General features: G+C 40.4%; 1 protein-coding gene across 1 annotated transcript in view; it reads left to right on the top strand.

Annotated features, from left to right (window-relative positions):
• Nucleotides 1-15,968, top strand: part of LOC124044430 (titin-like) — a 45,253-nt gene continuing 29,285 nt past the window's right edge. Inside the window, 20 exon segments of the mRNA XM_046364069.1 lie at nucleotides 1-208; nucleotides 3,179-3,282; nucleotides 3,714-3,917; nucleotides 6,498-6,785; nucleotides 7,194-7,291; nucleotides 8,949-9,169; nucleotides 9,511-9,847; nucleotides 10,173-10,361; nucleotides 11,882-12,151; nucleotides 12,266-12,382; nucleotides 12,695-12,964; nucleotides 13,310-13,375; nucleotides 13,501-13,759; nucleotides 13,890-13,971; nucleotides 14,218-14,363; nucleotides 14,366-14,447; nucleotides 14,552-14,694; nucleotides 14,956-15,128; nucleotides 15,376-15,603; nucleotides 15,693-15,937. Coding sequence (XP_046220025.1) covers nucleotides 3,192-3,282; nucleotides 3,714-3,917; nucleotides 6,498-6,785; nucleotides 7,194-7,291; nucleotides 8,949-9,169; nucleotides 9,511-9,847; nucleotides 10,173-10,361; nucleotides 11,882-12,151; nucleotides 12,266-12,382; nucleotides 12,695-12,964; nucleotides 13,310-13,375; nucleotides 13,501-13,759; nucleotides 13,890-13,971; nucleotides 14,218-14,363; nucleotides 14,366-14,447; nucleotides 14,552-14,694; nucleotides 14,956-15,128; nucleotides 15,376-15,603; nucleotides 15,693-15,937 — 3,509 coding nt within the window. The 5' untranslated portion in view covers nucleotides 1-208; nucleotides 3,179-3,191.

Raw genomic sequence — 15,968 nt, 5'->3', positions numbered from 1 at the left:
TCCCAGCCTTGCCTCGGGTGTAGGGATTGCATAGGAAAAAGAGCAAAACTACACAGCTACACTGTGTGGTTTTGTTTTTTGGAGTTTCTTTGAGGCTAAACTGTTCTCACATTGGATTTTCTGACATTTCTGGATAAGGAGATTGTTTCTGAAGAAATACAACTTCTGGGCTTCGCCCCATCAAATCTAGGCACTCTTGTGGATACAAGTAAGTAACTTTAGATAATTAAACTTTGACCTGTTCCAATGCAGTGTTTGTCAATGAATATTGTGTTATTATCTGTATATAATAATTCCCAAAGAATAACAGGTAACAACTGGTGATTTCCACCTAATTGGGGTCAAGTGTCTCAAAATATATTATGGGAATCATTTCACGTTAAGAACGTTTCATTTTAAATATTTAAATAATTTAGAACTAATGCTTATCATTTTCAAGGTTATTTATATATGGTACAATGATTAGAGAAGCTCCCAGAATAGCCCCTGATAGCATTAGAGTGGTGTCCCAGCTGGGTCGCAATGTCTTTTTAAGGAAATCGGCAGCAGGGCTATCAGTTGCACCTCCAGTTATGTGCCACATGGTGACTGTCAGTCAAGCCTGGTACAGAGTATTTTTAGAGTCTGACATTTCTGTTACATGTCTCATCTGATGTTAACAGTTTTGGATAGTTTTCATACAATATGAAAACTATCGATGTGATGAAGGCTATAATTGATTGATATGGCAATGTCTTAGTTAATTGTTGAGCCAATGTATAGTTTCTGAACAGTATATACTGTGGCCATTGTTTAATGATTTGTCCTGCCATTGAGATCACAAAAAATACTATGGAGATTTCTAGAGGTCAAGTATTTCAAAGTTGTACTTTCTGGAGTGATATAAATTCAGATGCTTAAGAATAATTGTTATCTGCTAGCTTCATATATGTTCCATTCAATGGAAGGTGTGATTTTGTGTTTCATTAAGGCCTAAGGAATCTACATTAGGAACACTTGCTCTTCCATAACAAAGACTGACCAGGTGAATCCAGGTGAACGCTATGAGCCCTTATTGATGTCACTTGTTAAATCCACGTCAATCAGTGTATCTAAAGGAGTTAAAGAAGGATTTTTAAGCCTTGAGACAATTGAGACATGGAGTGTGCATGTGTGCCATTCAGAAGGTGAATGGGCAAGACAAAATATTTAAGGGCCTTTGAACGAGGTATGGTAGTTGGTGCCAGGCGCACCGGTTTGAGTGTTTCAAGAACTGCATTGCTGCTGAGTTTTTCACACTCAACAGTTTCCCTTGTGTATCAAGAATGGTCCACCCCCCAAAGGACATCCAACTTGACACAACTGTGGGAAGCATTGGAGTCTACATGAAGTCTACATGGACCTTTCGACACCTTGTAGAGTCCATGCCCCTTTGAATTGAGACTGTTCTAAGGGCAAAAGAGGTGCATCTCAATATTAGGAAGGTGTTCCTAATGTAATGTACAGTCAGTGTATATTCAATGTGCGTATGTATCTAAGGATTTAAGGTAATGTGATACAATAGTGCTTAATGGCTCATATGTTTGGTTGAATAATGTATGTCAGTATAATTATGGATTCTAGGCCTGTACTGGATTGAAAGTACAGGCCTACTGAGTTTAAGCTGTTCTCTCTATAGGCCTAAACAAGTTCTACAAATGTAAAGTTTTAACCTTACAGTGTTTTGAACAATGGAAATAGTTGGATAAGACACATCACCTTTATAAATTCATGACTGGTTTATTAATACTTGATTACAAAACCTCATGTTTATAGCTTATCCAGCAATTGTTTAAAGATTAATTCATGGATTGTGTTGTAACTGTAATGGCAACGGCAGACATTTTAGGACTTTAACATCCGCCCAGTCAAGGGATATGTTTTGTTTAGCAGCCCTAGTGTAACTGTAGGCCTAATGGCTGACATTTTTAGACTTAAACATCAAGGGACGTCAATGGATATGTCCTGGTCAGTTGGAGTTATAAAGCATCTATTACACATCAAATCAAATCAAATCAAATGTATTTATATAGCCCTTCGTACATCAGCTGATATCTCAAAGTGATGTACAGAAACCCAACCTAAATCCACAAACAGCAAGCAATGCAGGTGTAGAAGCACTAACACACATGTATTAGTTACCTTTGGTAACATTTACCTTACCCTAAGTACAGTGTACTTACAGTGTAACATTGAGTTGTATATAGACTCCCCCTTTTTTCTACTGTGTTATTGACTTGTTAATTGTTTACTCCATGTGTAACTCTGTGTTGTCTGTTCACACTGCTTTGCTTTATCTTGGCCAGGTTGCAGTTGCAAATGAGAACTTGTTCTCAACTAGCTTACCTGGTTAAATAAAGGTGAAATAAAAATAAAAATCAAAATTACATTACTTGTTACACTGTACTTACAGGAATACTTGTTTTTAAATGTGTAATTTTATTGAACCTTTGTTTAACTAGGCAAGCCAGTTAAGAACAAATTCTTATTTACAATGATGGCCTACCCCAGTTGTTACTGTCTTGTCTGTGAGCTGTCACAGGGAGCTGTGGCCCTGGTGTTTGGCTTAACACCCAGACCCCATGGGGCCTCTGATAGCTCAAGTGACAGGACGCAGTAAGCCAGGTGCTGGATATGACACGTCATTTAGACTCTCACTGGCAAAAAATAGGCTCTGTGTTCATTTGATGTATGTATTTTTTCTGCAGATGTAAAATATGTCAAATAAAAAAATCATCTTCATTGGTTAGGTGATGTGACACAAGTGACATAAGACTCTCAAAGGATAAAAATAGAGTTTAAATGTAGAATAAGATTTGTTTGGAGATTGTGCCATAAAACTATTGTAAAAGATGTAAAAGAAAGGTAGATTCTTTTCCATTGGTTTGGTGATGTGACACAAGCAGTGTGAGTTTCTTAGCCAGCAATTGAGCCTGGTCCTAGAATAAAAGGCCCATTCAATGGAGAACCTCCATTGGCAATGCTTTTTAGTTCTGGAATAGGCGTAGTCAGTGTCTGGGAAACCTGCCCTCGGTGGCTAAATAAATGTGTGGGTATGCTTTGTTTAGGGATTTTACCATACAACTACTGTAAAAGATCAAATCAAAGATTTATGGTGTATGAGAGGTTTGGTGATGTTCTGCTCTGTTGTGTCTCTTAGGGTGCCGTCCACAATGTCTACACAGGCGCCAACATTTACACAGCCGCTGCAAAGCGTTGTGGCACTAGAGGGTAGTGCTGCAACGTTTGAAGCACAAGTTAGTGGTAAGGAGATATTTTATGTTCCTTTTAAACTGTATCTCATAGATAGAGCTGACTGTCCAAACATAGATATAAATATGTTGAATCATTGTTGTAAAACCCCATACAGAAATAAAGCCTTTGCACAGCAACATTTTATGAAGTGATTACACAAGTAATAAGTACCCAATTATAGGTTGGTTTCCCAGACACAGATTAAGCCTAATCCTAGAGTAAAAAGCTTTTGTAATGGAGAATCTCCATTTAAAATGCTTTTTAGTTCTGGATCTAGGCTTATTCTGTGTCTGGGAAGCCTGCCCTATGTGATATTGCTGGCCTTTTCTCAACTTTGCTCTGAATTGTAACTGCTTGCTATGAGTTTAAAATCATCACCAAATTCATCACCATCATCACCAGCTCTGCTGTGCTGACTAGAACATTGACTTGATCTAAAGGTTCTCCAGTTCCTGAGGTGAGCTGGTTCCGTGATGGCCAGGTTCTTTCCGCTGCCGCTCTGCCCGGCGCACAGATCTCGTTCAGCGATGGCCGCGCTGTTCTGATGATCCCTGCTGTGACAGCCGCACACAGTGGAAGATTTTCTGTCAGAGCCACCAATGGTGCTGGACAAGCCACTAGCACCGCTGAACTTCTTGTTACAGGTGAGAGAACCAGAGTTGATAAAACAGTGGTGTTTGCATTGTTTGAGGTTGTTCTAGCTAGCCAATGCTTTGGCTTGCAGTTTTAGACAGTGTCCTGCATCATACTAAAGAGTCATCATAGATAACATAGATAACATAGTATTCATTAATAAAGTTCCAGAAGCAGCCTCTCCCATTGAAGTGACTGACCACAAGTACTGTAGGCCGCATGCCCCTTCATTAATAGCTACTTCTGTCTTTGCTGACTTGCTCAATTAACAGCACTTCATTTCAGTGATGAGAGTGATAGCTGCTGTGGTGTTTACATTTTACACATCCAATAATAAGAATATTGAATTAGGAAACTGATGTTTGTACCTAAGATGGACAGGTTTTGGAGCTATGTTTCTAAATGGAGCTATGCTTGTTTGTGTGTGATTTTTTTCAGTTTACGGATTACAAATAACGTTGGATAAAGTTGTTCTTCAGATTTATCTGCTAGCAAGCGCAATCATGATCAATGTACTGTAACTATTCCTAGTGACTAAACTACACCCTCAAGTTAACTTCTTGAGTTGTGTGATCAAAGTGGCACCCAATTTAAATCAATTTCTCCTCATCTTGCCCTCCAGAACCAGCCTGGACTCAGGGGTAGATGTAACATAGTAAATGTGAATCTGAGACACTCAAATTAGTATGATATGTTACGTATGGTATGTATTAATTTGTGGATGTCCATCATCCATTTCGTATATGTTACGAATTACAATTTGTATGATATGTTACAAATTCCTATTTATTCTGACTAACGTTAACTAGGCTAGGGGTTAAGGTTAGGGTTAAGCTTAGGGGTTAACCTGTAGTGACGCACAGCCCGTGAACGGGACCGTTATCATCATCTGACACTAATTAGCATAACGCAACGGACATAAATCTTCCTAGAAAATATTCATATTCATGAAAATCACAAGTGAAATATATTGGAACACAGCTTAGCCTTTTGATAATCACCCTGTCATCTCAGATTTTCAAAATATGCTTTACAGCCAACGCTAGACAAGCATTTGTGTAAGTTTATCATAGCCTAGCATAGCATTATGCCTTGCTAGCAGCAGGCAAACTTGTCACGGAAATCAGAAAAGCAATCAAATTAAATTGTTTACCTTTGATGAACTTCGGATGTTTTCACTCAGGAGACTCCCAGGTTGACAGCCAAAGTTCCTTTTTTTCCAAAATATTATTTTTGTAGGCGAAATAACTCCATTTGTTCTTCTGAGAAATCTGAAGCTGAGAAATCGCCCGGAAATTGCAACTCCGAAAAATATTCCAAATTAGCTCCATAATATCGACAGAAACATGGCAAACGTTGTTTAGAATCCACCCTCGAGGTGTTTTTCTAATACCTATTCGATAATATGTCAGCCGGGACAATTCATTTTTCACTCTGACCGATTGGAGTAATGGCTACCTCTGTATTTTACACGAGAATCTCTCTCGGAGCCACCATATGACCACTTACGCAATGTGGCTGCCTACGGCTATTCTTCAACAGAAATGCGTAAAACTACGTCACAATGCTGTAGACACCTTGGGGAATACGTAGAAAGCGTAAGCTCGTTGATGGTACATTCACAGCTGAATAGGGAGTCATTGGAACGCAGCGCTTTCAAAACCTGGGGCACTTCCGGATTGGATTTTTCTCAGGCTTTCGCCTGCAACATCAGTTCTGTTATACTCACAGACAATAGCTTTACAGTTTTGGAAGCATCTTTTCCTGACAAAATGTCCCGTTTAAAACGGGAACGTTTTTTTTTCTCCAAAAATGAAAATACTGCCCCCTAACCCCAAGAGGTTATTAACCTCTTAGAGGAAGGGTTACCTAACATGCTAAATGTTGCTAAGTAGCTAAAAATGTGTATGTATAGTTTCAAAGTTGCTAAAATTCTAAAGTTGTCCTTGATGTGATTTGGACACGCAACCTCTGGGTTGCTTGACGTCCACGTTATGCGCCCATCTGTTGTTCAGTTTTAGGTTTAAATAACTTCTGTCTTTTGAAACTATACCAAATGTAACAAATTGTACTATATACTATATGAGAGTCACAGAACTACTTTTACTATGCTGCGTCTAGTCTTTGAGACCAGGCTGCCAGAACTTGCATTCTTAGGATGCTAAACATGGATTGCGTTATAAACAATTAGCCTATTAGCCACATAATATTTGACACAAAGCAAATGTATTTGTAAACACGTTTAAAGTAAAAATGTCTAGCGCTTCAATTGACCCCGGGCATAGGGGCAAATGTTACCATCAGACCATTTGGATTCAAATCTATATAACGATCCAAAGATCTTCTGTAAAGACCTATTCGTGGTATATGAATAGATAGATGTAAGTTTAGATAGATAAGAGTAGATAGATTAAGTTTCATATTTAAAAAGGTCTCTGGGTAGACCGAATGAAAAAATACTTACGTTTGCCCCCGATCTCCCCGAGCCAATGGATCTCAGTGCTGCTCAAGTTGAGTTCACTTCCACCGATTTTCCTTTGATTTATTTTTTGCCATCAAATGTATTTTTCCATTTCCATTTATTATTACAGTGGAGACTGCGCCGCCCAATTTTATTCAGAGACTTCAGAGTTTGACCGTGAGACAAAGAAGCCAAGTGAGACTGGATGTTCGTGTGACAGGAATCCCTACACCTGTGGTAAAGTTCTACAGAGAGGGAGCCGAGATACAGAGCTCCGCTGACTTTCAGATTGTTCAAGAAGGAGACCTTTACAGTTTGTTGATTGCCGAAGCCTTCCCAGAGGATTCTGGAACTTACTCTGTAAATGCTTCAAACAGCAGCGGACGGGCTACCTCCACTGCTGAACTGCTGGTTCAAGGTGAGAAAGTTGATTTGTGATTAGAATGGTGTTTTGGGCGTTTGGAATCCAACATTGTAACATCCTTCTCACAGTTAGGCTTTCATAAAGGTCAAGTTACAAGAATTCCTGTTTCAATTATTTATCGAGCATTTCCTTAATGTTTTGTGGACAGAAAATAGCATTTATCTAGCCTAGCGGTGACCTAGCTTTCAATGAGCCAGTCTGTCAATGCATTAAAACTGAATGGAAACTGTTATTTAAAAAAATATATATATATATTTTTGGAATGGAAACTGTTATAGGCCCAGTGAATTCTATATTGACATGTTGCCTGAACTGAATTTGATCAACAATTTTGAATTCACAACGTGTCATCATGTTCAATAATTTGGTGGGAAATGCATCTTTATATTTGTTTCTGTCCAGGTGAAGAAGCTGTGCCTGCCAAGAAGACTAAAACCGTAATTTCATCTTCCTCTCAGAGGTCTTCCTCTCAGAGTCGCCAGACCAGAGTTGAGACAAGGGTAAATATACATTAAATATGATCTAAAATGACTTGTGATAACCTAACCCTATAAGGTCACTAAGTAGACTTGACTACAACACCTTCTGTTTAATGAGGGGAAGGACCACAACCTTAAAGCCTGGCCTAGAATGTTCCCTGCACAGCTCAGCAGATCACTAGATAAGGCAGTCTCAGAAAAAGCAAAAAGGCAATTTTATTACAGCATTTAAATAGTTTCACAAGGGTTAGGAAATGTATGACTTTGTTTAATATGCAAGATACTCAATCCTACCTAGCCGACCAGCTGACAGTCTCTGCACTGCATCCCCGGGGAGCTGTAGTCCGCTCCCAACATGTCGTCCCCGCCCCACCACGGGCACCTGCAGGGAAGATGGGGATGTGAAAAAGAGGAGGAAGCAAGCAAATCCCCCCCAAAAAACACTACAAACCAAGAGTATTTAAACATTTGAATATGCACAAAATCATATCACTACAAAAACACCTAGTGAAGAATTGACTCACCGAAATGGAAGCAGTGCACTGAGAGCTGGAACGTCACTCCAGCTTTCCCTCCCAAGACACAGTGCGTGCCGGACACTCCAAGAGATTAGTGCAGAGGAGCGAGAGCTCCGATAGACAAAATCTAACAGTACTTTGTTGATGCTCTCGTAGCCAACATTCTGGGCAGCGCCGTTAATTTGAGCATAGAACATATATACAATTCAATCATACATCTAACAATGTTTCTCTATATGAATACTCTAAAGGAAAGGGTGGTTGGTAGGTGTTTTGCAAGCGCTGTACATGCGCCTGTACTGGTTCCCTTTCCACCGTCCCTCTTATTGGACTTCAATTATGAGACAAGTTAAGGCCTGGTCCCAGATCTGACGATTCCCTGGCATACCCTTAACTGTAGAGCTCCACACACAACACAGCAACGTGTTACATCTCCAACCAAAGCAGAAATGCATTATCTATCTATCTATCTATCTATCTATCTATCTATCTATCTATCTATCTATCTATCTATCTATCTATCTATCTATCTATCTATCTATCTATCTATCTATCTATCTATGGGTAACTGCCAAAATAATGGAATTACTGGACTAAATTAGGGATACAAAGTATATTGAAAGCAGGTGCTTCCACACAGCTGTGGGTCCTGAGTTAATTAGGAAATTAACATCCCGTCAGGGTCATGTGTAAAAATGCTGGGCAGGCCATTATTTTAGCTACCATGGCTATGCCCCCCATAGGATGACAATGCCCCCATCCACAGGGTATGAGTGGTCACTGAATGGTTTGATAAGCATGAAAGCTTTGTAAAACATTTGCCATGACCGTCTCAGTGACCAGATCTCAACCCAACTGTACACTTATGGGAGATTTTGGAGCTCCACTTGAGACAGCGTTTTCTACCACCATCAACAAAGGAGGGAGGGAGTTGCGTCCCTCCAAAAGAGTTCCAGACACTTCTAGAATCTATGCCTAGGTGCATTGAAGCTGTTCTGGCTCATCATGGCCCAGCGCCCTATTAAGACACTTTCTGTTGGTGTTTCCTTTATTTTGGCAATTGGAAGTTGTATCTGTCTGTCTATTGAAGTTATCAGTCAGATAAATACACTTTTATTTCAGTAAAACACTAACCTTTAATGTTGTTGTTTTATTTTCAGAGTATGGAGGCTCATTTTGAATCCTCATCCATGCAAATGCATGTTGAAGGTGGTGGAGTGAGCCATCTAGCACACAAGACCCCACCACGTGTGCCCCCTAAGCCAACCTCAACCTCCAAGTCCCCAACACCATCATCTCTTGCAGCCAGAGTGGCAGGGGGACGTCATCAGTCACCATCACCTGTGAGGCATGTCAAGGCGCCCACTCCGGCCCCTGTTAGGTACTTTTTTTTATTTCAATCTTACATTAAGGAAGTGTAGAGAGTTCAACAATATTCCACACATATAATACAGACAGATAGTTCACCTCAATCTCCATAGGGAATAAGACCATGTTATTTTATAATACAGAAATGACCAGGTATTTAGGCTCCCTAGAAGTGACCTAATATAATATTATTATATTATTATTATATATAAGTGACCTGGTAAAACAGTAATTACATGATAAACATATTAATTACTTGTCTATTTACACTACAAAACACCATTTGGTACCAGGTAATATACAAATCATGAACATTTTTTACATTGATATTTTCTCTCTCTTTGTTTAACGCAGGTCAGTATCCCCCACTTCTAGACTGTCTGTGTCCCCAATCAGACCAGTCAAATCTCCACTGACCACACGCAAACAGGTAGCCCATGGTCCTGATGTCCTCCCACCATGGAAGCAGGGAGACTTTGTTGAAGGGTCCAGCAGCTATTCCAGCAGCATGACTTCCAGTGCCACCCATGCCCAGGCCTCCATGTCTGCCACCCATGCCCAGGCCTCCATGTCTGCCACCCATGCCCAGGCCTCCATGTCTGCCACCCAGGTTCACATGGAGCAGCGCTGGGAGGGCTCTTATGGATTGCAAACGGCTGGGTCCGCTGCATCTGGTGTCGCTGTGAGAGAGGTAAGGAAATTCTTATTTCTTAGGGGCCACTCTCTCAACTCTTTCTGTGGCAGAGCCATCTTGTGGCTGATCACTGAATGTCCATGAGGTGGTAAGGGTTTTTTGAGGCCTAAATTAGTTTGAATATTCTGTCCAATGAACGTTTGACTACCTGGATGTATTTTGGTATCTAACATGGCTCATTAGGATAGGTTGCCTGAATTTAGAAAGGCATGAAAGCTATTTAAGATTGCATCTCTTATCAATAATATGATAATGACCTTTGAAGCTATTATCAATAAAACTTCTGATTGGATCCTAAGTTAACACTACTAATGTATGCTAGGAGGTGCAGCATGAGGTGGACGATAAAAGCATTGCTGTAGCTACTGTGGTAGCAGCTGTGGACCAGGCTCGCAGCCGCAAGTCTGCTGGTTTTACACCAGAGCCGGTGCCGGTGGTGACAGCCAGTGCAGAGACACAGAGCACCTCTAGCACCTCTACTGCTGTGTTCATGTCCACAACAAGGGAACAGGTAGTTCATTATTTAATGAAGTGCAAACCCTGTCGTCCTTCCCTTCACTTCCATTATTTATTTATTTCCCTTTTTTCTGTCATCACACTCCCACTCTTGTAGACCCCCCTCACGCTTAACAATATTATCCCTGGTAAAAATAGACCATTTTCCATTTCAAATTGTTGTCATTTCAGCGTACCCACATATTCGACCTCACAACCATCTGTGATTTTGTCACATTCCCTATGGTTTATTTTTCACATTCCCACGGACGTTGTTGAGCCCCCCCATAGAGTCGATATGTGTTATTCATATTCTCATTATTTATTCACCGAATATATTACTCTCCTTCCCATGGCTATGTTTATCATATAGATCATGCCAGAGTCTATAGCTGTTGAACCAGCTATAGAGACACACACTGATGACACGGTGGTACAGAACAGAGAGATTGGAATCTCTACTGTTACATGTATGATGACAACCGAGGAGCAGGTAGCTTAAAGATGGCGCTTAATGTTTTGTTTACTACTCTGAGCACTTTCCCAAATCACTCACCTCACCTATACTGTATGTAAGCACTATTTAAGTTGAAATCACTACACAGGTCCCATTTTCTATATGATATTATCACTATATTTAGGTGCCGATACGATATGTATTGCGATTCTCACTATTCTAAATTTGTAAGTCGCTCTGGATAAGAGCGTCTGCTAAATGACTTAAATGTAATGTAATGTAATGTATGCGATTCGACACTTTGATTTCATTGCGATTTGATATTCCAAACATATTGCTCTCTATATGTCTGCTGCAGAGATGAGAAGCATGAGAAAATGAGTTTAGATCATTAATGGAAGTAAAAGTGCTGATAAACATATTGGCTCACTATTTAAAAAGAACATGGAGAAAAAGCTATAGGATGCCGCTAGCCGACTAGCGCTAGCTAATGCTACCTAGCAAAAAATATATATGATAATAAAATGATACATATATATATATATATATGCCATTTAGCAGACGCTTTTATCCAAAGCGACTTACAGTCATGTGTGCATACATTCTACGTATGGGTGGTCCCGGGGATCGAACCCACTACCCTGGCGTTACAAGCGCCATGCTCTACCAACTGAGCTACAGAAGGACCACCAATATATATATATATATATATTTTTTTACAAATCAAAAAATAATATTGTAACTGCATTGACTTTTTTCTCCATCACTACGATTTAAGAGGAAAATTAGTTCCCAAGTCGATTGAGCAAATATTCTTGGTATTTCAATTAGTCAACTGCATGTTCATTTTCACTATTGCACAACCAATTCAACTAAACTAACATGATTCCATGCATTAATGATGACATGTTATTACCAGGTAATGCACACTAAACTTGTTTTGTATCCACAAGTGTGATGTTTTTCCTGTTTGTCATCGTGATGTGAATCTGATTGCTGTCATAGTGACTGCTGCCATGGATGCTATGTATGATATCTATGTGCTGTATATATGACATTGATTGCTTGTTGTCTCAAAGGTTGAGGGTGGGAAAAAAGCAGAGGCAAAGGCTACAGTGGTTGCTGCTGTCGACCTAGCACGTGTTCGGAAGCCTTTGCATGCTGAGGGGGGCCATGCTGAAGAGGAAACCATACAATCTGATTTAAAACAGCAGATGATGATGGCTACCACTGAGCAACAAGTCACAGTGAAAACTGAGGCTGCAACTGTGCCAATGGTGCAAATACCAATAATACCACCACCATCAATTCAAACAACATCTGATGAACAGAGTATTCATGTTACCCAGGTTTGCTATCTTTTTAAATATAAAAAGATGCTGCATTTTCTCTGATAGGTTTCTCAGAAGTTCTGCATTGAGTTGACCTTTCCTTACTCTATCACACTTTGTTGGTTACTTTAGATACAAAGAAGTAGAGAAACTACTACCGCCCACATGGAAACTGCCCTCGCACCATCCCCAATTCCACATTTCACAGTTTCAAAAGTTACTGTTCCTAAACCTGACCATAGCTATGAGGTAAGCATAGGACATGTCAGGCAAGCAGTGGGACACACGCTTTAATTCCTCAGTTAAATTGCTAAAGTAATAATCAATAATCAATCACATTGCTGGCCTCTCTGGACATACCATAAAAAATCACTCTTAGAAATCAACTATTTAGCTTAGCAAGTATTTCCTAAAAACTAATGCTCACTTAATCCGTATACATCGTCATCCATTCCATTCTATTTTTGAGTCACAGCCTTAATATTTCTAAACAAAGCAGACAATATCATAATAGGTTGTTCTGATTCGTGATGATAATGCTATTCTCCTTGGGTTGGTCAGGTTTCGATAGCAGGTTCTGCTATTGCCACACTGCAGAAAGAGTTATCCTCTACCTCTGCACATGCTGCTCAAAAGATCATCAAGCCAGTCAAGCCTCCATCTCCTAGTCTCCACCGTAAGGTTGTGGACGTGATGCCAGCGCCAACCAAGTCTCCGTTTAAGGATCTCTCCGAGAGATATAAGACTCATTTCGACACTCAGTTACAGACTCAGATAGGCGCTACGTTTACAGGGGAAACGGAGCAAATGTATAAGGATTTGGAAACAAAGGTTTGTAGTCCAGAGTGTTGTGCCCTCTAAAATAACATTGTGTGGAGTCTCACCTCACTGAGTGGTATTAGCACACCTTCTCTTCACCATAACGCCGAAGCCTCGCCACGTTATCTTTGTTTCAGCACCCATCTGCATCACAAAGAAAGCCCACCTTGCTATCCTCTTCCTCTTTTCTTCTTCCCTTCTTCATATCTGTTCCCAACCTGTGTCACAACCCGTCTTTGTCTTTTCAGGATTCACTCTTATCTTGCTTCCATTTTATTCATCTTTCACTACTCCCAAAGTCAAGTTCAGAAACTGTACAGTATGTCCCTTTTTGTGACCTATATGCATTTTCCATAGATCGTTGAGACTGCAGCAGTTCCAGCCCCTGCAGAGGAGCCAGTTGTGCCACCTACTCTTGTAGCTGTAAGCATTTCTCTTGTGGATGTATGTCAGGTCATATAAGTTATTGTTGTCTATTCAGGCGTCCTTTCTATCCATCTTTTTCTAAATGTCAACATGTCAGTAAAACTATTGTATTTTGTTTTCAGGGCTTAAAGAACCTGACTGTGACTGAGGGTGAGTCTGTGACTCTGGAATGCCAGATCTCTGGTCAACCTGCCCCTGGCATCATGTGGTTCAGGGAGGACTACAGAATTGAAAGCTCCATTGACTTCCAGATCACTTATGAGAGTAAATGTGCCCGTCTGGTCATCCGCGAGGCTTTCGCAGAAGACAGCGGTCGCTTCACTTGCACTGCTACTAGCAGTGCTGGAACTATCAGCACATCCTGTTACCTGCTTGTCAAAGGTAAACAGACAGTTTAGTTTTGAACATTTCTGTCTACAAAACTACGTACTGTTGAGGTGTAATACTGTACTGCCGAATGATTTATTGGTTTATGAATGTGCTCATACTTGTATACATTTCTTCCTTCTAGTAACCGAGGAGATTGAGACCCGGGAAGAGATGACACAACAAGGCACTGTCACTGTATTTGACCTTACTACTCAAGAGAAACTGTGAGTGCTAACTATTTTATACCACTACATTTGGAATCTCTTGACATGTACAGTTATGAGTCATGCCATTTATTGACAAGGTAACATAATGATTCTATGACACTTATCAGACATTATGAAACCATTCGCCAGCAAGTCATGCTGAATCTTCCCTGATTGAGTTTTGCGAATGTGGATGAAAAAATTGGACTTGTTTGATATTACATTTACCCTAATTGATGTATATTTCTAATGCCCTTCAAACAGTTTTACTACTGAAGCAAAGGAGGAGACCATGTCGGAGGTGAGCTCTGCCATTGCCACCGCAGGTTCACCAGTGGATACTGCAGATGCCATCGCTCCCTTCTTTGTCAAGAGGCCAACTGTACAGAAGTTGGTGGAGGGCGGACGTGTTGTTTTGAGTGCCAGATCGGAGGCAGCCCCAAGCCACACATGTTATGGAAGAAGAGTGGAGTGCCCCTTACTACAGGATACAGGTAGCCTACTTGTGATACATTTTCAATTCATCTCTATTTTGCATTTGTAAGACTGTGTTGATCATTCATTGTAATGTTTAAAATGTAACTTATTCACCCATTAGATATAAAGTCCACTACGATAAGGAAAGTGGAGTGTGTAAATTGGAGATCTCCATGACATTTGCTGATGATGCTGGAGAGTACTCAGTCTTTGCCAGGAACCCGCTTGGAGAAGCCTCTGCCTCAGCTGGACTGCTGGAGGAAGGTCAGTTGCTTTAATCAAAATGTTGTTTAATCTCATGGACTACCAACTATGCTCAGTTAGCATTGCTTCCTAAATGGCACCCTATTCCCTACATACAGTAGTGCACTACCTTTGTCCAGAGCCCTATGGCCTTTGGTTGAAAGTAGTGCACTATGTAGGGAATAGGGTGCCATTTGGGACAATCCTTGGCTTTATTTGGGTCCGTGAAATCAGACCATAATGTCTTAACTTTTGTTTACACATTGTATATTTTGTTTACAGGGGAATATGAAGAATACATGAAGAAACATGAAATGACATATAAGAGTGAAGTAATTACAACGGTGCAGATGGATGTACCCCCTGTTGTTGTGAGCGAATATGACGACGACCAGATGTATAGGCAGAGGAGAATGACACAGCAAGCACAAACACAAAGCTTTGTTTCAACACAGGTATGTGGACGAAAAGAAACACGTTACTTATACAATGCAGAACTTATTTTGCTGATACCTGTTTTATTGAGGAAGGTTTTATTGGCTGTGATATGTGGTTGTTTAATTGGCTCTGGATAAGAACATCTACTAAATGACTCAAATGTAAATGTAGTTATTGTGATGTTATGACATTTGATTTGTTCTCAGCCACCTGTTATGAAACAAGACAACAGCATGCTTTATTCCAATGTGTTTTTTTGTACAGGAACTCCAGATTTCTTCCTTTGAGGAGAGGATTATCCACGAGATTGAGATCCGCATCCTGCAAATTACCTACCAACAGATTGTGACTGAGGATCGGGAAGAGATGGTGACTTGTGCAGATCGTGAGGCTTTACAGTCAGCCTTTGCAACTCCAGTTAAAAACTACAGGATCATAGAAGGAATGGGTGTTACTTTCCACTGCAAAATGGCAGGAACTCCACTGCCCAAGGTAGTAAAGAAACCATGCATTTGTATTTTGCATCGAGTTGAATGGAACATTATATATATATTCATCAAACGTTTCTTGTATTTCAAAAGATTGCGTGGTACAAAGATGGAAAGCGTATCCATCATGGTGGCCGTTACCAGATGGAGAGTCTTCATGATGGTAGAGCCAGCCTGCGTCTTCCTGTGGTGCTGCCAGAGGATGAGGGTGTTTACACAGCATTAGCCAGCAACATGAAGGGCAACTCTGTGAGCTCAGGGAAACTGTATGTGGAGCCCACTGCCATTGCAGGAGCTCAGCGTTACACGCCTGAACCTCAGGCAATGCAGAGAATTAGGTGAGATTTTTATTACCAAATGTAACAGGGT

This window comes from Oncorhynchus gorbuscha, linkage group LG09 (assembly GCF_021184085.1).
Source record: "Oncorhynchus gorbuscha isolate QuinsamMale2020 ecotype Even-year linkage group LG09, OgorEven_v1.0, whole genome shotgun sequence".
Lineage (NCBI taxonomy): Eukaryota > Metazoa > Chordata > Actinopteri > Salmoniformes > Salmonidae > Oncorhynchus > Oncorhynchus gorbuscha.
The sequence above is the reverse complement of the archived record's forward strand: the minus strand, read 5'-3'. Positions and strand labels throughout refer to the sequence as shown.